Source organism: Symsagittifera roscoffensis, chromosome 8 (assembly GCF_963678635.1).
Source record: "Symsagittifera roscoffensis chromosome 8, txSymRosc1.1, whole genome shotgun sequence".
NCBI lineage: Eukaryota > Metazoa > Xenacoelomorpha > Acoela > Convolutidae > Symsagittifera > Symsagittifera roscoffensis.
Window position 1 is genome coordinate 20,972,281 of NC_087069.1, and position 26,849 is coordinate 20,999,129.

The 26,849-nt window shown below is 37.6% G+C and overlaps 1 protein-coding gene across 1 annotated transcript; it reads right to left on the reverse strand.

The window, feature by feature from the left end:
- Positions 1-1,092: 1,092 nt before the first annotated feature.
- LOC134853172 (calcium/calmodulin-dependent protein kinase type IV-like) lies at positions 1,093-22,962 on the reverse strand. The gene is made up of 7 exons (XM_063869128.1): positions 22,627-22,962; positions 16,691-16,855; positions 7,062-7,267; positions 6,369-6,537; positions 4,010-4,173; positions 3,022-3,152; positions 1,093-1,755 (listed from the first exon to the last, which is right to left on the reverse strand). Exons 1-7 carry the CDS (start codon positions 22,954-22,956, stop codon positions 1,400-1,402), a joined length of 1,521 nt encoding a protein of 506 aa, XP_063725198.1. The 5' UTR covers positions 22,957-22,962; the 3' UTR covers positions 1,093-1,399.
- Positions 22,963-26,849: the final 3,887 nt, after the last annotated feature.

Genomic DNA, 26,849 nt, shown 5'->3' on the forward strand with positions numbered 1-26,849 from the left:
CTAAACTGCAAAGCAAAACCTGGAGTTTCAAAACTGTTGTTATCGTCAGTTGGAATTAGCCATAATTCAGAGAAAATCAAAATTTCAGATGTCTTGACAAAGGGTTGGCGAGAAGCAAGGTGAACGTTAAAGTTTTTGGCAGCCTCTAAACATTCTGAAGGAGTATTTGTACTTTCGAAATTTTGGGTACACTTGCGAGAACACGGTCAAAAAGCGGCTCTATCAAGTGAATAAGAAAAATAGAAATAAGCCTCGAATTAGCAAAAACTCGGCAACGTACAAACACTAGTCACAAATAAAGCAGCTTCATATTCTAATAAATAGCCAATGCGATTCAGCAAAAATGGAACCAAATACAAATAGACACAACTTTGCAAGTAATAATTTGGAATATAACAAACTGAAGGCATCCACACTGAGTTTGCAAGTAACAAATCGGAAAGCATAAAGCCACATTATGTATAAATTATGCATTTAAAAAAATTGCGAGATAAATTGTGTTAGAAAATTTCTGAAATCGAGTTTTCATTATTGTTATATTGTTTGAAACAAATCACTTTTTTCTATTCATTTGATGAATAACTTATTACTATTCGAATGTCAAAGCATAAGCTATGAAAAAGCTATAAAGGTGCCCTAAAAGCGGTACCAATAATTGCGACTTAGGTAGAAAAAAGAAGGTTCGGACTAATACCCTCGCTTCGCAAGTGTAAATAATTTTTCAATCGATTATAATTTGTATCTGAACCGGGAGTTTTCATACTGAGGCGTGAAATCATTCATTTAAAAAAAAAGCTTCAGGATTTAATTTATACCAATAATCTACAACAATATTTCCGACTTAGGTTGGAAAAAGAGAGAGTTCATACTATAACACAAGCTTTGCTTGTGTAAAAAGACGAAGTGAACTTCGAAAAAATAATCCATTTTGAGAGTGACGATTTTTCCTACCTAAACGCAAAAAAGTCAACACGACCTATAAAAGTGCCTTCATTACGTTTATTGACACTTACAAAATGAATTTCAATGAAAATCTGCAAACATCTTATAAGTTAACGCTCCGATAAAACAAATTTAAACTAATGTGTTTTTACTAATTTATAGTTCCGCTTCAACTTCAATAAACAAATTCATTTATGTACAAATAAATTAGCATCAGATATTAGCATAAAATAAATTCAAGTAAATCGATCTAGATCAATCTAACTCTGCATTTTTCTAAGCTAGTTTCAAAAAGAGGATTTAACTACTGATAGAATCACATCGCAAGAATAAATGAAAACCGAATCAAAAATTCGGTTCGGAGTCGTTATTAGTAACTAAAGATTTTAAGATAAGATTTTTATTAAAACATATTTTCGGAGCTTGGCAACTCTGATGAAAGATTCCATTTCGAAATTCATCTCCTTGAACTACTTGGTAGATTTTCTGGAATCGAAAGACTTTCTAATTGATGAAACCTTTCATCTTGTTCATTATGCGAAAACTCACTCTGCGATTCGTCATCTTCTTGCATTTGACATTTCATATATTGTGTCAATATTTTCTCGGTCAAAATAGCCTTGCGCTCAATTAGCCCATCAAGTTCTTCTTTTTTAACATGAAGAGCACGCATTAGTTCATCTGGGTTTGCCTTCAAATATGCCATTCGTGTTTTCAAATCGTCGTCTCGTTTCTTGAGTGCCAGTTGTTTCTGATAGTAGCTCTGGGCTGTTAAGTGTTCGGTAACAGCTTTTCGCACACGTTCTTCTTTCTCTGAAAAAAGTGAAGCTTATAAAAAAAGGATCAGACTTCTTACACGTTTTACAAAATTGTTCTTTGTCTGACATGTAACGCAAAGTGGATATATTCAAGAGGATACTTTCTCTGTGATATTCGCAAAAATTTACTAAATCAGAAGTTGAACAAACATATAAGATCTGAAACATGCAAAAAAACTGTAATGATCCACAATATCAAGGATTTACAGAGGCAAAGTTGCACTTCGCATGCACAAGCAGAAATATGACCGATAACGCTACTGGGAAAAACTGAATGAGTAAAAGTTTGAGTCTACAAAATTTCTTAAGTGACGCTCGCCAATTATGAGTCTACATAATTTGTAAGTGACGCAAGCCAATTATGACGCAATAGCAGTACCAGTCAATTTGAAAAAAAAAATACCAACTTACATGGCTCAATTTATAAAGCGGTCGCAGTTTAACTAGTATACGAAAAAGTTCATCAAAAACATTTGACCCTTCCCAGGTTCGAACCCTCTTGTTTTGTTGCGGGTCTCCTTCCCTACTTCTACGCTACAGATCCATGATACCTTGAAGCTAAAGTGATATTTTTAATATAATAGTCTGTGTTAATATCCTTAGCTTTGGCTTTACTTAATAGCTGGTTATTGATCAAAATGAACCCATTTTGCGGCAACAATATTTTCGTCGCTAGAATTAAACATGCATCTATGTTAACACCGAGAAACTTGATTGATTCAGATATTTTGACCTGGTACTTTCCTACTTGCAGCTTGAAGTTTTCTATGAGTTTCTTTTTTTGATGGAGCAGAGAAATTGATCAACTGAGTTTTGTCTACATATATCAATCGGTGGTTTAAATTAAAATATGAGAGTATTCTGTTGAAACTGGATTCAATTATTTGTGTTGCGAATAACGGATTTGAATGAAACTTAGCAGTGCTGTATCATCTGCAAACTGCTCGTTGCTTGAGGGTGAAGCAACATAACCCAGCCCAGAAAAATAACCAAAAAAATTGCATGTAGTTCTTAAACAGGGGCACAACAGCGGTTCGCCGTGATGAGCTGTACAGCTCTTGTGTTGGTCCTTTCCCCCGTGGATAAATGGTCTTAAATAATTACAGGAGTACATGACTTGTCTAGAATTTCTGGCATATCATTAAAAAGAGGTTGAAAAAAGAGTTCATACTATCACACAAGCTTTGCTCACATAAAAATGTAATATAAACTAAAACACTCATTGGATAGGTTAGCGAAAAGTGACCATATTTTCACTAACGATATGCGTCGACAAGTCCGAATTCCTGAAGAAGTACTTTGAGAGCCTGTTCCTGATCTCTCTGCTGTTTGTTCATCTCCACTTTATCCTGCAGTTCCTTGTTCACACTCTCAAACGTCAACCGGAGACCACTTAAACAAATCACAATGTTTTTCAAGATCAATGAGCCCCTGTGCAATGTTCAAAATTTAGGAGTGCAGCCAGTATTTAGACAGCCGCGTATTCATACTGGTCAGTATTTAGACAAATACTGTTTGAACCAATCAGAATCGAGAAGACATAAATAATCCAAAATAAATCATAATTATTTATTAATTTCTTCTTTGTCTCGATTCTGATTGGTTGAAACAGTATTTGTCTTAATACTGACCAGTCTGAATACGCGGTTGTCTAAATACTGACATGTAACCAAAATTTATATGTGATTTTCTCATTATAGAAACATGGTTTAGTTATTTTACACATGAATCGATTTTATGCACGCACATTAAGGATTGTGCCGCCTGACTACAAAAAAGTCTGGTACTCATTTTCGACATCCTTATTTGGCATTCAATCTTCACATTTTTCCGCGCTCTCTAATTGAGGGCCCATTCAAGTGCTGAAAAAAAGCACTTTTTGGTCAAACCGCCATTTTGGCCTGCTTTGTTTAAAAAATCCCCGGCCTCAAAAATTCTCCTGCATTCTTTTTTTTTTAAAAATACCCTACATCAAAAATTTTCCTGCATTCTCTTTTTAAAAAAAATCGCCTGCATCAAAAATTCCCCTGCATTTTTTTTTTTCATAAATACGCCCGCATTCGATAACTTTTTCAGCTACACATCTGCACTTACTGGCAATTGTACGCTTATTGCGAATTTTCATGTAAATAAATCAATCTCGAAAAATAGGAAACAAAATTAACTGACGATCACTGAAAAAGAATTTACAACTTTTGATAGAAAATTGGAGAATTAATCGAGACAACATTAGTATCATTACAATTTACCCGTGTGTGTCGCTGGTTTTGCACTCTCCAACTTGTTCGTTGGGGACTGCCTCAGTGTTCATGATGTAGAAGCACTTGTTGTGGCTGCTGTCAAACTTCACCCGAAAACTCTGCACCTTCTCAATCTCCACACTCATATCACACGATTTGAACGCCTCCACCCACTGCAATAGACAATAGATGCATGAAAAAAAAAAACTTCCTATGTTTAATTGAAGGACAAGAGTGAGTTCAAACAAAAAAATTTAAAAATAGACTTAAATTTGGTTTAATTGAATTATAGTGGTGTAAATTTATTGATTGGTCGCATACCATATACTACATATTTTTCGTCAGAGCACTTTTATAGCATTTTTAAAAATAATTTTTGCTCTATTTGAAATCGGTTGCTAATTGTGATTTCTGCGATTCGCAGAGAATCTATCGAAGGCTATCCAGCCAGTCTAAGAATAATCAGTTAGTCTGAATTCCCCTCGTTCCAGACTAAACATATCTGCTTCCAGGGTAACTTCTTTTTTATGCATTTAAGAGCTTTTTTGCGCTTGGAACTTTCAAGTGTTATCACTAATGCAGCCGAAACTAGTCAGACAGTGGCAGACCTGATACAAGATACCAAGTGAAAGCTCATCTTCCCACACTACCATTGTCATGGCAGGAGGTGGATTACACGATCTGACGCTCTCGAGCTGAACGCTTTCTCTTTATGATAAGTACCTCCAAGATAATGGCACGCACAATAAAAAAAAACGTCAAAAAGCTCTAAAAAAAATGAGGGTAATGCCAAAAAAGCAGAAGTACACCTTCAACAAACAATGAAATTTCAAAAAAAACAAACCTTCAAAAAAGTTAAAGAATCATTGAGTACAAAAAAACGGACCTTAAAAATCTCGAACACAGTGAGGATCAAATTCGGACCTCTTAATTAGGCCTCACGTGTCGTAATCATTTTCACATGCCCTCATTGATTCGATTTCCTTTGGATCACTTGTGATACAGCACAACCAGAACATGCTTAACTAGACGATCAAAATTGAAACGAAAGCCGCTAAATAAAAACAAAGCCAAATGAAAAATGGAAAAGAGTAAAATTTTGTGAAGTTTTTTATAGCTAAGTTCATTGTAAGTTTTTAAAATGACAGAAAAACGTCACATCTCGGAAATTAAAATCAAACGAGCAGTCGCTTTCGGACGCAAGATTTAGAACTTCTGGGAGTACTCTCAGAGTAGTTGACTACAGGGTTTGGAATGTCAAAATTTGAAGAAAAAAAATTAGAAATCAAGTTTTCTATAAAAAGAACTTTTTTGAAACAACCAAAAATAGCGCCATATCTCGAAAACTACAAAACTTGAGCACTCATGCTTGGAGGCAAGATTTGCAACGCCAGAGAATACTCTGACAGCAACCAACAGGGCTAGCAATTCCAAATTTTGAAAACAGAACTTTAAATTTATGTTTTGAAGTTTTTTTTGAAAAAATCACAAAAAACGCCAATCTGGAAAACTAAAAAGATTTGAGCAGTCATATTTGGACACAAAAACCCTCACAGTACTTAACAACAATAATGGGAATTCTAACTTTCTGCATATTTTTGAATCCAAGTTTTCTGAAAATTATTAAATAAAAATCATAAATAACGTCATATCTCGGAAACAACAACGATATGAGCAGTCATAATTGGAGGCAAGATTACCAAGCGTTATCAAAGCTGAGCATACGACATGTTTTCTAGGTCGAAAACTTGTCTCGCAGAACCACTGCAACATTTTTGCAACTTCGTGAAATCGTCAACAGACATACTTTCAAGCTCTAATTTGACAACATTTGCTTATTGCAATCGGAATAAAACTAAATTCAGAATTCGAAACCTTATTAAAAAATTTAAGTTTCCTGTGATTGAGTTAAAAATACAGAGGCAAAGCTGAGCTTCCCAAACACAAGCGAGAAAACGACAAAGAGCAGCTCTAAAAAATAAGCCTCAAATTAGTGTAAAAACTTTGCGTCGGATTAGAAAAACGAATATAAATAAAACAAGTGCAGCGTTGAAACTCCGAGAAGTAGCTTAGGAATCTCATATCGTTCCCCCTGAGCCACGAACGCTTAAAAACGGCACGCATTAGTCACAAAAAGCAGAGAACACATGGTAAGAAATTTCCATGCTACAAATTGTGATTATACCAAAAGTGCCACCAAATAAGCACTTTTAGTTGCATGCGAGTTTGGTTGAAAAAAAAACTACTACGCTCGCTTGTTTAAATGACAATAGTGAAGGTTGAAGCCGAGGCATGGAGAGAGCAAACAAATCTATCAAAATTCATACAAAGCCGGATCTTGTATTTCACGGCCGTTCATCATACAAACCTCATCCAATTCTTCTAATATGTCCAGTGGAGCAAGTCGGTCTTTGGCACTTCTGCATGTACATCTATCGTAAAGACGTCTCACTCTGGGGTTACAGTCATTGGCAAATCCCCTGGCCTCAATGTCTCCCGGACTACGATCTATCATGGCGAAGAATACCTTGCCGAAACTGAAAAAAAAAATACTTGAAAACAACCTTCTCACACAATTTGAAATAACTTACTTGAAAAAATCTGACTTGGATTGTATACAGTTTCAGTATCATGTGTTCAAAACCCTATTCTGAACTACAAATAGGTCTAAAACGATTAACAGACAGCGCTTTACTCTAGGCTAGAAAATCTTTATAGCAGTTCGAAGCACGACTGAAAATTCTAAAAAAATATATATATATTTTATTCTGCCGGTTATTTGTCACATCTGTGGTTCTTCTATCATGCCCCTACATGCCATTTTTATACTTCTACCTTTTGTTCACGTAGTCCAATTCTTATTATGCGACTTCGAAAACCGATATTTACTCCGTAAAATCATGTTTATATATGGCAGGGAAAAACGGTAGAGCAGGACTTATTTTGTGAAAAAAAACTCTTACATAGTTTCTGGTCGAAACAAAAAGCCAAATACGATTTTCTTTTTACAATCTTGAGCTCATTGACACATTCAATTATATCAGCACCATGCCTCACCAACCTGAAAACATCCAAGGCGGGACTGATAACCTCAGACGAATTAGGAGAAGAATATTCCAACTCAGGGGCCATGAACCCAGATGACCCTCTGCATGACTGTGTCTGGTTCTTCATGAAGGTAGAAGAGTTGAAGTCTGTGATCTTACACGTATAGAAATTGAACACTTCTCCGTCTATTGTCTTCGGAAACATGAGGATGTTTTCCGGCTGAAACACAATATAAAAATTGATTTACTATTCACAAATCTTTGAGCAGACACAAGTTCAGCTGAAAAAATATAATTTCATAAACAATCTTCACAGTTATAAGTCCCACCTCAGACTAGAATGAACAAAACTTGTACTTTCAACTGCAAGAATGAGGAATAAGAAAAGAAAAATCAAGAAAACAACTACAAGAAAAAAAATCAGTGATGCTGCAACTAAGCAGACAAACACCTGTTGAGCCGAAAAAAATTGATTTATAATTAATTTAAAAAATCTCAAGTCCACCTCCCTGGACCTACAAAGAACAACACTTGAAAACGGATCAATGCCCGAAAACCGATCAAAATTAGCTAGATGTAAAAACATACTAATAACTTTTTTATCAGAGAACAGAAAACAGAAAACGTGATTTCACTAGTTTCTTATTTTCTTGAAACTACCCAAAATTGGAGAAACTCAACAAATGCATTAGGAAACAAAGCAGACAGCAACAATGAAAACGTATAATAAAACAATAAGACAGTCTAGTACACTTTTTAGCAATCTTCTAACAAAGTCAACTAAGTTTTTTTACCGTTAGAAGCAGGAACAGAATTAACAATTCCCGAGAAGGGTGGATTTACCAAATTTTCGAAAACCTTTGAAGTTTTTTTAGGTCGATCGATTTAACTGAGGTATTATTGGATTTGTAAAAAGTTTGCTGGCCCCTGATACAATCGCGGGTCTTATTTCTTTCGCACCCGCGATGGAAATTAGCCTAAAATTTGTAACAGTTAGGATCTTTTTGACCCTCGTACCGTCACAACTTCAAGTTGTCTTAAAATTGTCCATTCTTTAATTTAAACAGAAATGATGCAATACTTTTGTCCATACTTGAATTTAAACAGAAATGTCGCAATACTTTGTATCTGCTCACGCTAACATCTTAAATTTAAGTTTAAAAGGTCTATCTTAATCAAAGTTCAGAAAGTCAAAGAAGAGAACTGAAAAAGAGTCAACCATTATTAATGTCTAGCACCATTTTCATTGATAAACAGCCATCAGACCTTAACCCTCTTTGAAATTCAAGACGAATAAATGATTGACATTTTTTGCTAAAATTATTTCCATTTGAGAAAACTGAATTAATAGGTAAGCTTTTGAGGCTTTCCCATTATAGCCACTCGAGCCTATTATCAAAAAATTATAGCCCATCCAGTTCGTCAATTCTCAATTGACTTAAAAACAATTCTTGTGCTTTCATTCGTTAAGGCATTCATACAAAACTACATCCAATTTTGGTTTTTACTGAACTTAGCTCGGCATAGACTTACCAGTATGCATGAATAACAAAATATGCATATGATATTTCAATATCTTTGTTTATTTTTTGTTTAAACTTTTTACTGGAGGTTTCAGAACATTTTCCTGAAAAAAAAATTACCAAAAAAAACTACCAAGACCTATTTAAGAGTCCTTGCTACGTTCAATTTCTCGCTTCGCTCACCTAACACAATATCAGTGACTGCATTGACCAAAAGGGTAGTTTTCGAGAATATTCAAAAAGTTTAAAAAAGGTCAAAAAATAAAAAATTTGACTTTTGTGGGAGCAATGACTTTTTGCGTTAAAAAACGCTTTGTGAGTGGCAGCTAATGCAGGCGAACTTCACAAAACTTGTTATCTCCATTGAAAGCTTGAAAAGGAAATACGGCGCGATAACACACGAAAAATAGGTCTAAGCATTAACAAGGGTTTGTAAAAAGATGGCTGTTAAATACTCAATTGACTGTATTCTAGTTCGCATAAATAAGAGAGTGAACTAGAGGTCAACACATAACAGCTAGACAGCTTTTAGTTGATTGACAGGCAGGTACCAAACTCACACTTAATTAAAGTATGAGAAATAAAGAATAGCAACTAGGATGATTGACAACTAGGATGATTGACAACTGAACATATTGTAGCCCCTGACATTTCCGTATGGATGTAAAATTTAAATACATAATTTAAATTTAAATATAATAACTACACCTTCAACCTGCCGCCTCAACTATAATACAACAAACACTTGAGTTTTAACAACTTGAGTTTTAGGCTTATGGCCATCCCTCTCCCTGGGTTAACGAGTTTTTGAATAAATGTAGAAATAAGATTCATTTCCCTTCTCCCCCTGGATGTTTTCCTGTTTGTTCCGCCCCCTGGATAGTTTCGATCATAACTCCTCCCATTTTGTCTACTGGCTTTCTCCTTCTAGTACTCCTTCTGGTTCCCGAGCTTTCACTTTGACTGCCTGATTCAACGTCTTCTTCTTGACTACTATTTACAAGACACTCCCGCGCCACTAACGCTGGACGTTCCTGGCTTTCCTTCGCTTGTTTTCTTTGGCCCCCTTTTCCTCGCTTAGCTCTTGTCACTCTCGATTTGGCTTTAGCTCCCGTTCCTCCTTCCATTACTGTCGTACTGCCGCTTGGGCCTTGTCCCGCCGCAATTGCTTCGCGTCTCGCTAGCATTTCTACCGGTAGTCTTGCCGGAATGTTCAATGGCTGATCGTCTTCAGTATCCGAACTGTCGGACTCGAAGGTGGCTACTTGTACCGTCTGCGTAGTCTTAGCTCTTTTTGATTTCGGGCTCACGACTGCCCCTTTCTTTGCGCTCGCTAGCATATCCTTGAGCGTAGCCGGTTTCCGTTTCTTGGGAAGGTCAGGTTTCGGTTTTGATGCCACTGCACTTTTCCTAAGAACGGATCCGTTTTTAAGTTTTAAAGTATGTTCGGATTCAGAGATTACATTGGATTTTAGTAATTTATACCAATTTAGGGTCTTGCTGGTAGTACGCTGGTATAGGGTGCGTCCTCCTCCACTCCCCTGGATGTTAGGGCCAGTGTTTCCACTTCCTTGGATTTGTGGTCCAACTTCCGATCCCTCCCTTGGACAAGCGTCCATTTGTTGGTCACTATCCAGCGTGATAGGGGCCCTTCGCAAAGTTGGAGCGTATGTTAGATCCGACTTCTCCTCCCAATTCGAATGCTGAGGGAATGCAACTTTACTCATCTCAGGATCAGTTTCGTCTAAACACAAACATTTTTGTTTTAAGACGTTCTTCCAATTCAAGTTTTTCAAACTTGGTTTTTTCGTAAGGTTTCGTAAAACGGTATTGGCCTCCCTGCCGTGGTGAGCTTCAAAAGGTGTTAATTTAGTAGTTGCATTTTTTGAGAATCGTAGAGCGCCTAGCGCTTTATCGACCATAGATTCTAGAGACTTATGTTCTTTTTCTGTCGCATATGTTAAGACAAAATTCTTCAAACTTCCTATTGTCCGTTCAACGGACCCTGTGCCTCGATGATCATTCACTGGGGAGTATATTAGCTCGATGCCTTCTTCGTTACAGAAGCTTTTAAATTTATTAGAAGTAAAACATGATCCCTGATCAACGTGGATCTTCCGAGGTACTCCATGATGCGATATGTACTTATTAAGGAATTTTAAGACCTTATCTGACGTATTAGTGGTAGTAACCATTGCTGACGGCCACCTTGAGAATCGGTCCGTAGCAACCAAAACGTATTTCTTACTTTCGTTCAAGTAATTTATCGGCCCCCAGAAATCCAACTGTAAACATTCATTGGGTTCCCTTGGTTCTGGGACCTTGCCCATGTCTCCCTTGGGTAATAACGGTTTTAGATTTTTACCCGCTTCCGTGCATTGCTGACAGTACGTGGCCTTTGCTGCCAAACTGCGGTACATGTAAGGATACCAGACGTCACGCGCTGCTTCGAACATATTTCTTTTACCGTGATGGTAATAGTGTATCCGCGATTCAACTGGGACTTGCAAAGGTAAAGGGATGACCAACCGTCCATCCAACCACACACAATCGTCCCGTAACGACAGATCGTTAGCGTATTGAGCCCAGTACTTCCCAATCTTCAGGAGTTCTTCTTTCAAGTTTGTCTTCTTCTCCAATGCTTCTTTTACTCGTACTAAGTTCACGTCCGCTGGTATGTTCGAGGCAACAAATTCTAAATTAAAAAGTTCTGGTAACGATTGAGACTTCTTGATAACCTTGCAATCACGGGGAATGATGGACATAATTTGCTGATTCGGATTAACAGTAGGAAAAAGCTCGCCTGGAAATTTCGAAGGTATGGAAAGTACTGTATTAATTTTGGAATCCCGTGTTTTTAGTAATTGCAACAATTTCAGGGTTAATGACAGTTATTTCGTCGCAACTCAATAAATTTTCATCTAATCTAAGCGGAGAGTTGATCTGAGGTTGTAGTATATTCGGATTGTTAGTTTGGGAATCAATTGTATCGTTTTCAACATTTTCAATTTCAAATACTGGGAAAGAACAATTAGAGTCGCTATCCATTTTGTTTGAGTGTTTGGATGTAGGCAAATTTAACCGTCTTCCAAGGGAACAATATATAGAGCACACTGAATGTCCCTTGGATTTCTTTGATTTACGCGTTATGCAAATTGATCGTTTCCTATTGGTCGTTGTCTTCACGCATGACTTTCCGCCCTCAACCGTCGCTGGTTGTATGCATGTTATTCGTTCTCGCTTGTGATTGGATGAAAACCGTCTAGACTGTTTAGAACCAGTTTCCCGAATATTCTGATAATTTCGTTAACCAAGGGGTTTTAATTCATTTGTAAAACCAAGGGATTTTCTGATCGAAGCGATTTTTGCCACGGTGAACAAATTATCATATTGACTTATCGGTTTAGGGGGTTCGCTAGGATGCCTCGACAAATAATCTGCCAATCCAATCTTGGCGCCCGGTTTGTGTTCTATTACAAAGTCAAGGAATCAGTCTGTCCAGCCAACGTGTCAGTCTTGAAAAAAGTGTTTTGTTTTTCTTGTTATTCCCGTTAAGTAATGAAATTAAAGCCTTATGATCGGTAATGACTGTAAATGATCTCCCTAGGATGTAATTTCTGAAATACTCGGCCCCCCATACCACCGCCAGCATCTCAAGCTCGTTAGTGGAATATTTTTTTCTCGGCTGCGTTTAAGAATCGTGATCCAAAAGATATAGGGCGCCACCCTTCTGTACCCAATTGCTCTAAAACCGCTCCAAGGCCATTGTGACTTGCATCGCAAACAACTCTAATGTCCTTATGAATATCAAAGTGTTTTAATTCAACTATGTTCGCTACCCCCATTTTAATATTTTGGAAAGCATTTTCACATTCCGCGGTCCAGTTATATTCGTTCTTCTTGCTGAGGAGTGGCCTTAATGGAGCTGACATCTCCGCTATCGCCGGTAAATATTTATGCAAGCTGTGGATTGAGCCCATAAATGACTTTAATTGCGTGACTGTTTTAGGAGCTTTTAGTGCGTCTATCGACGATGTTTTTCGTTTAAGAGGCGTAACCCCCGTTTCGGTTATACGATGGCCAAGCCACTCGCATTCGCGTTTCGCAAACTCGCATTTTGGTAACTTCAAGGATATGTTTTCGTGGTTTAGTTTCCGGAGGATCTTTTCAACCAAGGAGATATGTTCTACTTCCGTTCCCTTGGTTGTAACCAAAATATCATCAAAAAACGCGTTCGCTTGTGGGAATTCGTTTAAAATTGAGTCCATTACTCGCTGGAACTCTGCCGGCATTGACGTTAGCCCGTAAAACCCTGTTCGGAAGCGGTAAGTTCCTGTCGACCGTCCGCCCACCAAAGAAAAATTACAGTGCACGCTTGTTTCTTCACTAAGCGGTAGTTGCCCATACGCGTACGTTAGGTCCATCGTAGTAAAGTACACTTCCCCTTGTTTTTTCTCGGATATAAGTTGTCCTATTGTATCTACAAGTTCTTCTATATTTGGCATCTGGTATTTGTTTTTATGCACTTGTTTATTAAGCTCTCGTGATTCCAATGCTAATTTTACGGACCCGTCTTTTTTCACGGTGATGACGATCGGAGAAACAAAATATCGATCCGAACACTCTTTCAATTTTTCTATATGTCCCTGGGTTAATAGCTTATCAATTTCTTTGTCCACTTTTTCATGGAGCGTTACCGGCACTCTCCGTCCCTTCTGCTGCACCGGTACAAGATTTTTGAAAAATTCTGCTTGAACTTTGTAGTTCCTAATTTTTCCAACTCTAGTAAAAAGTTTTGGGAATAGCTTACTGAAGTATGATTGCCATTGATCCATCTGCTCATCCTCCGGTTCATCGTGCCCCTCCTTGCATGAATTGTCCTCCGCCCCCTGGATGTTCATGACTTCCCCCCTTGGATCTGCTTGCATCAACTGGAGTCCAAGTTTCCCCATCAAATCACGTCCCACGATGGATGTTCTGGTCCCCCCAATGACTCGGACTTCTGCTGTCGTCTTCCAGCCGTTTGATGCTAACTCGTGTTAGAATGGAAATCGGCGATCCACTGTCGATCCAAATGTTCATCGGGTGCCCATTAATGAATATTTTGAGTTTAGGCCCAGCAACTTTCAACACCGTTTCTTTCTTCCGTCGAATTGCCATAACCATGTAATCGTCTGAACTTTCTGATGACCAGCTGTGGTGTTCTCGTTTAACGAAACCTACTGAATTTGCCGCAGCTTGGGGCTCCACGTCATCCGAGGGGGTATCTTCTTCGTCGAAGAGTTCATCCCCTTGGATCAATTCAACTGGTTGTCCCCCCCTGGATTGTCGTTTTCCACGGCAAGTCCTCTCAAAGTGCCCAATCTTTTTGCAGAAGTTGCATGTGACGGCTCTTGCTGGGCATCGTTGTCGGTGTTCTGGGGTGAAGTTCGGTTGATCGCAGTTGTAACATCTGCGCTCTTGCATTCGATCGTTTGTTCGACCTCCTCCACGATTTGGATATTGACCCCGTCCCCTTGGCATTCCTCGTCCCCTGGATCCGCGAATATTACTGACTGGTTCCGTTTTGATCTGTAGGGAACCCCCTGGCGATGGATGCGCCATTCCCGTGGAACCGGATACGGCGCCCTTGTAGCTCCTTGCGTACTTGTCTCCTCTTTCATATGACATTGCGATTCGCAATGCTTCTTCCGGGGTTTTAGTTTCCCGACACAGCTCGTTCTGTGCGTCCCTGTTCCTCATGTTGAAAATAAATATGTCTCTCACCATTTTCCGCTCCTGGGTGCCCAAATTGCATCTTGCCGCCATTCCGCTAAGTTCTGCATAGAACGATTCTAGACTCTCACCCTCCTTTTGTTTCCTCGACAACTTTTGGTACATCTCGTACGTTTCGTTCCGCTCTTTCTGAAAAAGAGCTACACAGGTATCCAAAAACCGTGGGTATCGTATTGTTTCCATATCTAAGTGTGGATGTTGATTATGCAAGGCTCTCTGTCCCTCATGTCCCAGGCATAAATACAGATTCGATATCAGTGTACGTTCACCTTCTGCCCGTGGTTTTCCACCAATGTCACCCAGGTCTGCGATCTGTGCTTCAGTTAATGTCTATGGAAAGTAGTAGTCTGACGAGACTAGTCCATGTTTCGCCACCATCGCCCAATGAAATCGTTGTTTCCAGTGTTCCCATAAAAGTTGCGGTTCCGCCTGAGTTGGAGGCCAGAAAGCCACAATTCCAAGGGGGTTTTTCCCCCCACCATCCACTGGCTGCGCCATAACAAGGGTTTGTAAAAAGATGGCTGTTAAATACTCAATTGACTGTATTCTAGTTCGCATAAATAAGAGAGTGAACTAGAGGTCAACACATAACAGCTAGACAGCTTTTAGTTGATTGACAGGCAGGTACCAAACTCACACTTAATTAAAGTATGAGAAATAAAGAATAGCAACTAGGATGATTGACAACTAGGATGATTGACAACTGAACATATTGTAGCCCGAACATAATTAGCGAAATTAGCTCAAAATACCTCGGAAAATGCTGTGACTACATTAAAACCTGGTTTTGTCGCAGCTCATTCAAGGTGGCATAACTTTAAGCAGATTATAGCAGAATAACATTCATCAGTTGAACCGTGAGGTTGAATTGTTTCTTGAGAAAACCGTACAACAGATGTCGCGCTCCACACTTAAAATCTGCATCTAAAATGGTCCACACTTCAAATCTGCATCTGAACCGTCCAGTTGAATTGTTTCCTGAGAAAACCGTACAACAGATGTGTCGTAATCCACACATATAGTCCGCATCTTTCATAGCAAAAATTAGCTGACTGAAAACCTTCCATGTATGTACCGAAAAAAAACGTTCAAAAAGTCCTTTAAAAGAAAAAAGCCGGCGAAAAATAATAGATAGAAATTTTTTTAGCAATAGATAAAAAAAACATTAGTACCAAACGAGCACAAAAAAATACTGGCCCAAGTTTTCAATTGTTAGAATATGAGCTAGAAATTTAGTATTTGACAGAAACATTAATTTAAACAGAAACGAAGGTGAACTTCGCAAACAAAAGCGAAAAAAGCCTAGTAGCTTGAAAAGGGGTCAAAAACAAAAAAACTACTGAAATTCGAGAAATACATGTACTCTACGGGAATGGAACCTCAGCACTCAACCATTCAGGTTTTCAAGTTGACTAACCTACTAAATTCTGCCACTAACGCTTATACAAACCAAAGACAAGCGAGTAAGAGACAAAAAAAACTATTTCAAAATGAATAAAAAACCCCAATTTGCTGGTAAAAACTTGGAGTGTATTGAACTAAAAGCAACCAACTAATTTTGCATGTAAAAAAACCAAATTGTGTATAAATTGTGCATTTCACCTATAGATTGATTCGGAAATTTCCTGAAATGAAGTTTTTATTATTGTACTGTTGTATGAAACCAACTGCTTTCTTCGGTTCATTTGGTAAATTAAAAATGCACCAACTGAGTTAACTTAATAGTAGTCAAACACAGAGCTCGTGCCATTAAGTAGCCACTTTTTAACAAGTAGCACTAATCATTGCGACTTAGGATCTCGAAAAAAAGTAGCCTTGTAGTATCACACTACGCCGCGCTTGTGTAACTAATAAATATAAGAATAACTGTTGTTAGCATAATTCAACATTAAAATCTTAAACTATACAGTGACACTAACTTTACATTTATCGAAATTAACGGGTGTACGATTTAACATGTACGATTTACTGGAGAAAATGGACAGCTACTATAACATGAGCGTTGTTTTTGTAAACAAGAAAAATCTAAATTGATCAGTTCTAAGTTGGAATACCTCTGATACCAAAAATACCTCGAAGTATTTTGTGAAGAATAGACTAGACTATTAAGATGTAATTCGAAGATTTGTCACTCGGAGTACTAGTCTCATAAACTCAGTTGCACACGCAGATTTGAAATGAGAACTCGCAGCAAAAAGAATCTTTGAAAAAGTCTCCTTTCTGTGTCTCTCCAATCTTCGCCCATCTAACCAATTAAGACCTAATGAATCGTGTGCGTAACTTAGCCCAAATAACTTTGGCTTGAAAGCGTCAAATAATAAATAGTCTCACTGAAAATAACCTACCTTCAAATCTCGATGGACGATTTGCTTGTCATGGCTGCGAAGAAAATGCAGTGCACTAGCCATCTGCTTTGCCCAATGGATTACGTGCATATAATTGTAGACGTACACATTGTACATAGTCCAGGGATCAAGACCATCCAGGGCAGTACTGCCATCCTTTTCAGGCTAAAATCAATTCACACTTTCAGACCTGAAAACGATGCCCGTCCCTATTAATTCTTAATTCCAATCGAGAAAAAAAGGTTCCAGATTAAACTTTTGATACACTACAGAGCCTAGCAAACTATACGAAAGTTGTTAGATCCAAAAAATGAAGAAGAAAAAATTTTGAGACAAGCGAAGCGGAGATACAACTAGCGATACAACGAAAGCGACTAGAAAATGAGACGGATAGTCGAAAAGTCGAGAAACTTAGCCAATAACATCAAACAAGCCTTCATTAATTACCGAGTCCCCACTAAGCCGACAATACATGGGTAGAAGCTTATTGAGCCGAATACAAAAAATACCATATAAGATATTGAGCAAATAAATTTAAGAATTTTGCTTTTCCTTTTCAACACCACATCCGAACTACTTATTTTAAAAACAACTTCCTCCCTTCAAATTACACAAAAACATAGCCAACTGACAGTTGGAAAAGAGTAATGAACGCAAAAAAAACAACAAAAAAAACGATTTGTTTTCTCAAAAATCTTCAACTTTTGAATTTCGAAGAAAAAAAAAGGCCGCCTTACAGCTCTTTGATATTGATAAACATTTTATGACGAACATTTTTTTGTTAAAATAACGCAATTTGAGAAAACTGGATAAATGGTAGGTTAAAATTTTTAGTTCGCTAGGAAATCTGATAATTAATTTCCATTTCCGAAATTAGAAGTCGATGCTGCTGTTCGATAATGGAGCTTGCCTCCCTTTTAACAATAGAAACGCACTGAATTTAAAAAGTAATCACAAGTCAAACCGCGAAAAATCAAAATTGAGCGTGAACAAAATTTAGGACTTTTACTGAACAAAAAAAAATCAGCAAGACCTATATATGAGTTTTCACTACATTCATTACTCTTAAAAATTGACTAAGCCACTGAAATCGGAGTCGACTTAAGCTACTAAGAAAAAAAGGAAAAATACAAACTCGGGGCTAGTAAATTTACAAATTACAGGGGTAAATCAACGACACTGACAAATAAGATGAAAAAATTTTTCAGAACAGAAAAATCAAAATCAGTGATAGGTCAGGTCAATTAAGCCGACAAAAAATCGTCAGACGAAAAACCGAGATTTCATTTTCCCGGATAAAAATTTCTAAATTTTTAACATACTGAAAAAATCATGGTCGAGGGAAACTCGATCCCCAGACCCTAGGTTGCAAAAGCCAACGCGTGACTTCTAGAACAAAAAATGCAATAGCCAGTTTTTGATTCGCGTTTGAAACGATAAAGCCGGAAAAAATTGAACAGACAACCGTCGAGTCGAACAACTTTATTTTCACAACATAGCCAAAAGACAGTGGGAAAGGAGTCAATGAGCAGAAGGAACCAGAAAAAATGACTTGTCTGTCGTAAACGAATCAACTTTCAAATTTCAAAGAAAAAATTTATATGGCCTTTAAACTATGAAAAATTTATCATCATTTTTCGATGAAACTAATACAATTTGAGAAAACTGGATCAATTCGTTAAAATGTTTTACTTTGCTGGGAAAACTAATACTTAATTCTATTTTCGTGACTTAAAAACTTTCGCTGTTCGGTACTGGAGTTTGCCTTCTTTTTTTCAACAAATGAGATGGGCTGAACTTAACATCAGAGGCAAAGCGGATCTTCGCTCCACTCGCGATACTACAAAAAATGGTACGGCGGCCAGCCCCAAAGAAAGGCACGGAGATCCCCCCAAATACCCTTCCGTAAGCACAAAAGCAACTTCAGAATTTGGTGTTTCATGCAACGAATTAAAAGGCAACTAAACAGATATGCATCAGCCGAAACCATTTAAGCCGAAAAAAATCTTAAAAGGAAAAAAGCGAGACTAAAAACAAGAGTTGATTTACAACCAACAATAAGACCTCGAATGGAACGGCCATTTAAAAGGCAGACAAGCTCAGAAATAATCTGTTGACAGTCATTATGTTCTGTTGCTATCAGCTACATTTAGCTGTGGCTAACAGCTGATCTGAATGATTCAACTGATTTTATAAAAATAGTTGTTAAATTGAAAAGTCTATATTCCAGTTTTATAACGCTTGCTAATCGCAAGCGTAAAGAAAGCAAAAGACACAGCGAGACTTGAACTTTGAACGTGAACAAGCGCTAAGACTTCTTTCTGGAGAAAAAAAACTTGAAAAGATAGCCAACAGTCAGTTGAAAGAGTCAAGGAACGCAAGTAAACAAAAAACATCAGATGACAAAAAATCAGATGACCTTACAACCCTTTGAATTTCTAGAACAATTAATTTCTTTTGCTAAAATTAACTCAGTTTGGGAAAACTGGATTAAAAGCTAATATTCCCCATTCAAGACCCACTGCAGCCTATTAGCAAAAAATTATAACCCATCCAATTTAGTTTGTCAAATCTTAGTTGACATGAAAACAGTTCTTGTGCTTTCATTCGTGAACGCATTCATTCGAAAAAGCATCCATGTTTTGTTTTTACAGAACTTAGCGCTGCATAGGGCTATGAGTATGAATAAGAAAAACAAAATTGCATAAACTATTTTATTGTGCTTGTTACTCTTTTTCTGAATTTTTTACTCGGACATAATTTACTGGAGAGGCTATAACCGAAAAGGCCCAAAGTTTTTATTCAACTGAAAAAACTCAAAACGAAGGTCCACTTCCAAAACACTTTAAGACTTTTTCTTCAAAAAACACAAGAAAAAACAAAGACCTTTATAAGAGTCTTCGCTTCGATCATTGACTTTTTTTCGCTTCGCTCACCTAACACAATATCAATGACTCCATGGTAACTATACGGCAAAAAAAATTCGATATGCCATCTTCTAAGATTTCAATTCAAAAATGCTCTTTGAAAAAGAGAAAAAGCTTTAAAAAAAGAAGCAGCTATTGGGCCTCATTAACCTCACCTGTCATCTCCATCCGAGCTTGACATCAGATTAAACCCGTTCGCCGGTGTTTAAGTATTCAACTCAACTCTTTTTCCACGAATTCGGATATGAGTGTTTATCTAGATTTTTTTGAAACTGTAAGACAGAATGAATAAATTTGATTGTTTCAATTTTTAAAATCAAATTTCAAGTAATTCAAGCCGCTTTTTTTAGAGAAACTGTATGAATTGGAGGCAGAAAAAAATCAATTTTTTTTTGATAAAATTAATCCATAAGGGAAAACTCGATCAATAGGTAAAATTAGGTGTTTGCAGAGAAATCGGATCGTTAAATTCCATGTTCGCAATAAGAGGTCAATCACGTTTTTCGTGGCTTTTCCACTTTCTCTGCTCCATAGTGCAGTTTGCCTCCCTTTTAACAAAGGAACTGAACTGAACTAAAGAAAAAATCAAAACTTCAGCCCGAACTTTTCCTGAAAACAAAACAAAAAAATCATCGCGACCAATATAAAAGTCAACTACGTTCATCGACTCTTAAAAATAATCACGACCTTCATAAGAGTCTTCACTGCGTTCATTGATTCATTAAACACTAATTTGAAAAACTAATTCCCCAAAACCCACAAACGCACAAAAAATCAAGGATAGCATGTGGCTGTGCGAGTATCACAGAATGTTCTGGCCATAATCTAAAAATAAAATACGTAAAACGCTTTTTCATATACTTTTTTCAAATTAGTGTTGCTTTTTAGTGTATCTAAAATTAGGCAACAGTTTTAGTCGAAACAATCAAAAAAACAAAAAACAATCAAAAATCAACAAAAGAATCTTGAAAAAAAAACTTTTTTTTTGAATAAATGGTTTGGAAATTTTTTCTAAAAATGGCGCTAATAAAATTTCGGAAAATAATTTTAATGTAGTTCAATTAATTTTCATGCTTATTCTTCTATAATAAACCCGCTAGCTGGCTTTAATCGTTGGAAGATCGACTAAAACTCAAAAATTTCAAACCCGTTGTCTCGACACTGGGACAACTTTTTGAAAACTATTTAGGGTCGTTCAAGTCAGGACTGATAGGGCTCTTATATGATACACCACTCCACCCATTACGATGATTATTTGCGTTAGTATTTTTGCTTGAAAAATTAAATAAGCCTGCTCACCTCATTCACTCGAAATTAGACCAAAATCTTAACTTTCAAACTGGTTTTGTCGACACTGGGAAAACTTTTTCTATGTCTTTCAAATCACAACTGAACGGGCTTTAATTTGATATATCGCTCGGCTCACTCCAATAATTAATTTTGTTACCTGATTATTTTGCGTGGAAACAAAAAGAAAAAACTAAAACACACCAAATTTTAAGAATTGTTACCCCTGCGACATTACCTTCTGCAATACAACTCTCGACTTAGTCTCATCAGTGAACGATCTCGGACTACAAATCAACATAACTTTGTCGTGGACCGAGCACATAAAGAAAAAGCTAACTAAAGCAAATGCAACATTCTTCCTGATACGCCGCAGTGTCAGTCATCTTCTCTCTCCGCAGGTGAAGCTCCACTTGTACAAAACACTTCTCATGCCTATCATTCTATATGCTTCTCAATGCTGGTCTCCAAACAAATCGGACTTGAAGCAACTAGAAACCTTCCAGAAACGAGTTGTCAGATGGATGCTCCCTGACACACCGTACCGTGAAGCAATCAGTTCCCTTGGCATCTTACCCATTGCGTATTTTGCCGTTTTAACTGACTTTCTCACTCTTTCAAAAATTGTCAGTGGACTATATGACTGTGATCTCACCAGTTGTTATTCCTGCGCACCCAGTGGCTCACGACGCACAGCAACTCGTTTACTGTTTGATATCCCGATCATTAAGCTCGAGCGCCAGCGCAACAATTTTTGGTATAGAACGCCTTGGAGAGCCATCAGAATAGCAAACGTTATCGACATCAGAACCTTCTCGCCTGACTTGAAGTATCGTCTACTCAAACTCATGTGGTCGTTTTTCCACAGTCACTATGATGAACTCAGTCCATGTACCTGGACATTCTTGTGTTATTGCTCAAATTGCAGAGATCGACACATTGACCTCTCGGGACTCGATTGACTTGATTTATCTACGGGACTAACAGTCCCCTCATTTACGTTGTAAATGTAAATCCAATATAATAATAATAATAAAATAAAGTTCTTCCCGATTTTCAATGCTCGGAACAATTTGTTCTCTCATCAAACAACGCAATACGATTCGACTACGCAGAAACCAATAAAACTTTTTAAAAGTCTGTTAAAAATGGCCCTAACGTCAGACGAAGGTCCGTACACCGGTTCGATACGGCAGTTTCAACGCCATATTTATGCATCCATGTAAACACGAAAGCAATAAATATGGTCCTGGAAATTCCAATAAATTCAAATCATACTTCATATTAAATCTGGTATTTAAACTTTTTACACAATGAGAGTGACGACAATGTAAGCAACGTTTCAAAGTATACATTGATTCAATCATCGTCTAAAATCAGTTCCAAAAGGAAAGCATCATGATGAAATGTCGTTATAAATCTGCCTTCTTCTAAAATAGCAATTATGAAACTTTCTGATGTTTATGTATGACGCCGAAAAAAAAACGAAATATACGAAACAAGCCCATAAAAACGTCTGCTGTTGTCTAAGTTAAACATTTAACTAGAAATTGATGTTATATAGGAGCTTAATTTTAAAGGAAAAAGGGAAGCGCGTTTAAAAAAGTGTTTTTTTTACTTTTTACGCTATTCTTTTAAAAAGTAAGCAATAACTGCAATATTAAATTTAAAAATAAATGATTTTCTATGAGTTTAAACTTTAGCTAAGATAGTAGTACTCACCAAAGGATAAATCACCTTTGCTAAATCAAGCTCAGCTATTTCCATCACAAGAAGAAAATGTTGATTTACAGCGTCTTCATGTGGGACGAAATAGCCTAAAATTTTAACGATGTTTTCATGCTGAAGAGCACACAAAGATGAAACCTCTCGCATAAAACCCTTGTCATCGAAGTCGGATGTTGCATGGTACTTTTTGATTGCACAGGATTCATTTCTATAAGATCCTTTATATATACTGCTACTCAGTGTTTTGCCGAGACAGTTTTCGTGCTTGTATTCAACTGAGATAGATTTTCGATCTTCAATTCTGAAACTCGGGCGGTTTGACATGCGGAAATTTCTGAAACAAAAATCTTTAAATTAAGTTTCTGTTTCATGAATATTGTAACATTCGCCGGTAAGTACATACCGACGGAAAATAAAGCTAGGTTATGAAACGACTGGCTAGCTCCTAAACACAGCTTCACATGCTTTTAACCGTCTCTGTTAAAGCCGAATCTATATGTCGTCCTTTAACATCGGGTCGACAAAGTCATTACTTAGTCGACCATAGAAAAACTTGATAGAAGAAATTGACCATAGAAGAGCTTGACCATTGACCATAAAAGAACTGGATAGTAACGGTAATTTGGCCTTTTTGGATTTGAGTTTAAGTGCTCGTGGCCTGCAAAGAAGAGATGACCGCAATTTTGTTACCACCATCACTCCTTAGATTGGTCCTGAAAAGAAAACTCACTTAGAAACTTGTGGTAGATTATTTAAAACAATTTAATAAATTTAATAGCAGTTTCCTGAGAATTAAATTTCTGAAAAAATGTCTCGATAACGCGTGCCTGATAACGTTATTTTTTCGGATCAAGCGGTGCACAGCTTTCAATTGAGACTCTTGAGATCTGAGATAAGCCAGGCATATGCGGATAGGACCAAGGCATCGGGTAACCAAGCAAAAGCAAGGGAGGTATTGAGAAGGGGTATAGATGAGAAATGGTGGCCTTCGGTAATATTCTATCAATTAAACAGTTTTGAGAGACATTGAGAGTTTTTTGTCTGAATTGAAGTTAAATAAATTACCCGGAGAAAAAACCTATGTGAGATTGAAGCAGCTGCAAAGAGATATGCTAAGAATGTGAAACAGACCCCCTCTGACAAAGGTGTTGAAAAAGCCAGAATGTATTTGAAGGAAAACAGTCTTCTGGCAGTGCCGTTTGATGTGTAATGGCAGTGCGGGTGTGGGTTTTTCTTTAATTAAAAAGGAGACATATGAGAAGAAACCGAAAGTTTTTTTACAGGCAGAACAATTTAGTGAGAGGAAGAATATGATAAACAACGTGATCATAAAAACTGAAAAAGACATAAACAAGGAATTACTCGCCATGAAAAAGAAGGACGAGATTAGCGAAGCGCTGTATACTAGGTTGAGATCAATGGGGGCACAGCCGGCTAGGCTGCATGGATTAGCAAAAGTACAAAAGCAAGGTACACCACTTAGTCCCGTCCTTTCTTTACCTGGTAGCTCATATGGCAACCTAAATGAAACATTGGCAAAGTACTTTAGGAAATTGAGGGGGCAAACATAGAAATGAACACTCAAATGGCCAGGGAGATCTTGGAGAAAACTGAACTGGACTCTTCTGATGAGAGTATAATCTTCGTTGTTGTAAAGAGTTTGTACACTAATGTCCCGCTCAAGGAAGCCGTTGAAATAGCCCTGAGGAGATTATATGAGCAAGTCAACCCTACAGAAACATCTCGCAAGACAATGAAAAAACTACTGAATTTGGCACTGAGTAAGGTAAATTTTAAATGCAGTGGTTTGTGGTATGTGCAAAAAGACGGTTTAGCAATGGGCGCCTCCCTTGCAGTAATACTGGCTAATTTGTGGCTCAAAGAATACGAAACTGCATTAAAGAAAGAATTACCAAAATTGACTGTGCTAAAAAAGGATAACAAGGCGGAAGGCGGTCTGCCCTAGATGTCAGAAAAAGGTGACATATTGGACTAAAGGGATAGAATGCGAAGCTTGTTTGAATTGGTACCGATTAGGGTGTGGTAAAATATCGGAATCTGAATATGCAGACATCGCTGAATGTAACATTCGCCCGGAAGATACAAATCGACTGAAAATAAAGCTAGGTTCTAAGATCGACTGGCCAACGTCTAAACAGAGCTCTACATGCTTTTCACCGTCTCTACCAAGCCAGTACTTTCGGTGGTCTTTCTAACATTGGGTCGACAAAAACGTTACTGCTTTCGGCTTCGGTCAAAACACTCAGATTAACTTAATTACATGCAGAAATAGTGAGCTCATGCCTGGGTCTCAGTATCCCCAGACCACGAGGTCACTCCTAAAATCAGGGCTACTACTATTTATTGAATTATTATTGTTTTTGTTCAGTAGATAAAAATCATCATCTCCATCGAAGATGGATCAACCCTTTCCCCAACTACTAGCTTCTCATCTTAGCAGAATGAATTCAGATGTTAATTAAAATCAATTCAGGACATAATAGGGAAGCTAAAAGTTTGTATAAGATGATAAAAGTTCCAGTCCCGAGACCCCTCCGGATTCTCGAATCCGGAGTAATAAGACCCTTATCTTCCTTCCGGAAGGCTGTCTTCCACCCTTCACCGTCGTTCGCAACGGCCTTGCAACTATTGTAGCGACACAATAGTTGCAACTCGGAACGGTCTCTGCCACTTCTGCAATTTGTTGTTGTTTTCCAATCGAAATTCTTGTCGTTATCGCTATCGCAACTAATGTTGTTGTGTTTTATTTCGGTTTCCTGCCAAAATGGTCGTTTCTGACGTTTCTCAGAAATATGACGTCATACTTCGAAAATTTAAAAATTTGAAACACCAGAATATTCTAGCCTTCACCGTTTGACTAAAGGTCCCAATAACGTTGTTAATCTCTTAAAACCGTCAATTCGGAAGGTTCTCTGCTAAAAACTCGAAATTGCTGCGTCTGCATTTTTGTCCATTCTGGTCGAATGTCACATATTCCCCGGACAGTCTGGTCAATGTCCTCATTGAATCTCGCAATGTTCGTAAAATTGGTACAGTGTCATCGAACAGAATTTACAAAATGCACGAAATTACTTTTATCCGCGTCATATCGACTCACTGCAGAATATAAATGGCATCATACTACATCACTATAGCCTTCAAATTCTTTCATTAATCTGCACATTGAGGATATGACCTAAGATAAAAACATCTTTTCTGACTTCCATTGTCAATGCCCTGATTAAAAAAAATTTCTCCTAGATTTTTAAAAGATGTTGGTTTGCAGGACAGTCCTGCCAACCAACACTCTAAAATTATCCTACTATGCTTTTTCCCTTCGGAAATCTTGCTTTTTATTGTCCTGAATATTAAAACTAAGAAACTCTGTGGTTAGAAAGAACAATGAGACAATCTCCTTCTTCGAGAGATTACCCAAGCCTTTCATATCACCACAAAGTGATTAGTTCTCCTAGTTGATTAAAAACAGTCATGCAGGCTGGAATATTTAAATATACTCTTTACTCAAGCCTTTCTAAATAAATAGTAAGTGTCTCTAAAGCCACCAACTAAAATCAAAATGCAAATTTATAAATGCAACAAATTCTTTAATGTTCAAAGCTCAACTAAATGTTTCAGTTTTCAATTACAATTTGGTTGCTTGGTTTCTCACTTGAGTTTTTTCACACACATAAAACAATTCTGAATTTTAATTCCTTCTTCTACGTCACTTCTTTGTTTTCTTCTTTTTTCGTCGTTTAGAAGTTCTAAAACTTCTAAATTCTTCTAAATTTTTTTCTTTTTGCCTCTTGTTCTTTCGACCGTTTGTCAATGTTCCATCTCTTCCTCCTGTGACACTGACTCTGCATTTTCAGTTTCTGTGTCTCGCAACACATCGTTAGCTATTCTGACGCTGTTGGAAGCAGTCCTCCAATACTTCTGCTCTTCTACCCTCTGTTTGCAACAAGGTAGGGGATCCACGTTAGATTCTCTGTTTCGGCAGAAGCTGTTGTGGAGACACAACGTCACGTTTCTCTCCAGATCTTCCTTCAACATCTCTTCCTTCTCCTTTCCACTACGTTCACTCGTCCTGGAAATTCTTTTTACAGCGGTGGTCACTGCATTCCGATGAGTCACGAAAGTTCGCTTGAAAGCTTCTGCTCCAATCTCCAGCTGATACCCACTGTACACCCAGCCGTGCTTCGACATATGCTTCTTGG

Excerpts from the sequence above, each read along its gene's own strand:
- LOC134853172 (XM_063869128.1), bottom strand. The coding sequence starts at position 22,956 with ATGTCAAACCGCCCGAGTTTCAGAATTGAAGATCGAAAATCTATCTCA. Across the intron at positions 16,856-22,626 it reads CAAAGGTGATTTATCCTTTG|CCTGAAAAGGATGGCAGTAC; the intron begins GTGAGTACTACT and ends AATTGATTTTAG. Across the intron at positions 1,756-3,021 it reads CGGACTTGTCGACGCATATC|AGAAAGAAGAACGTGTGCGA; the intron begins GTTAGTGAAAAT and ends CACTTTTTTCAG.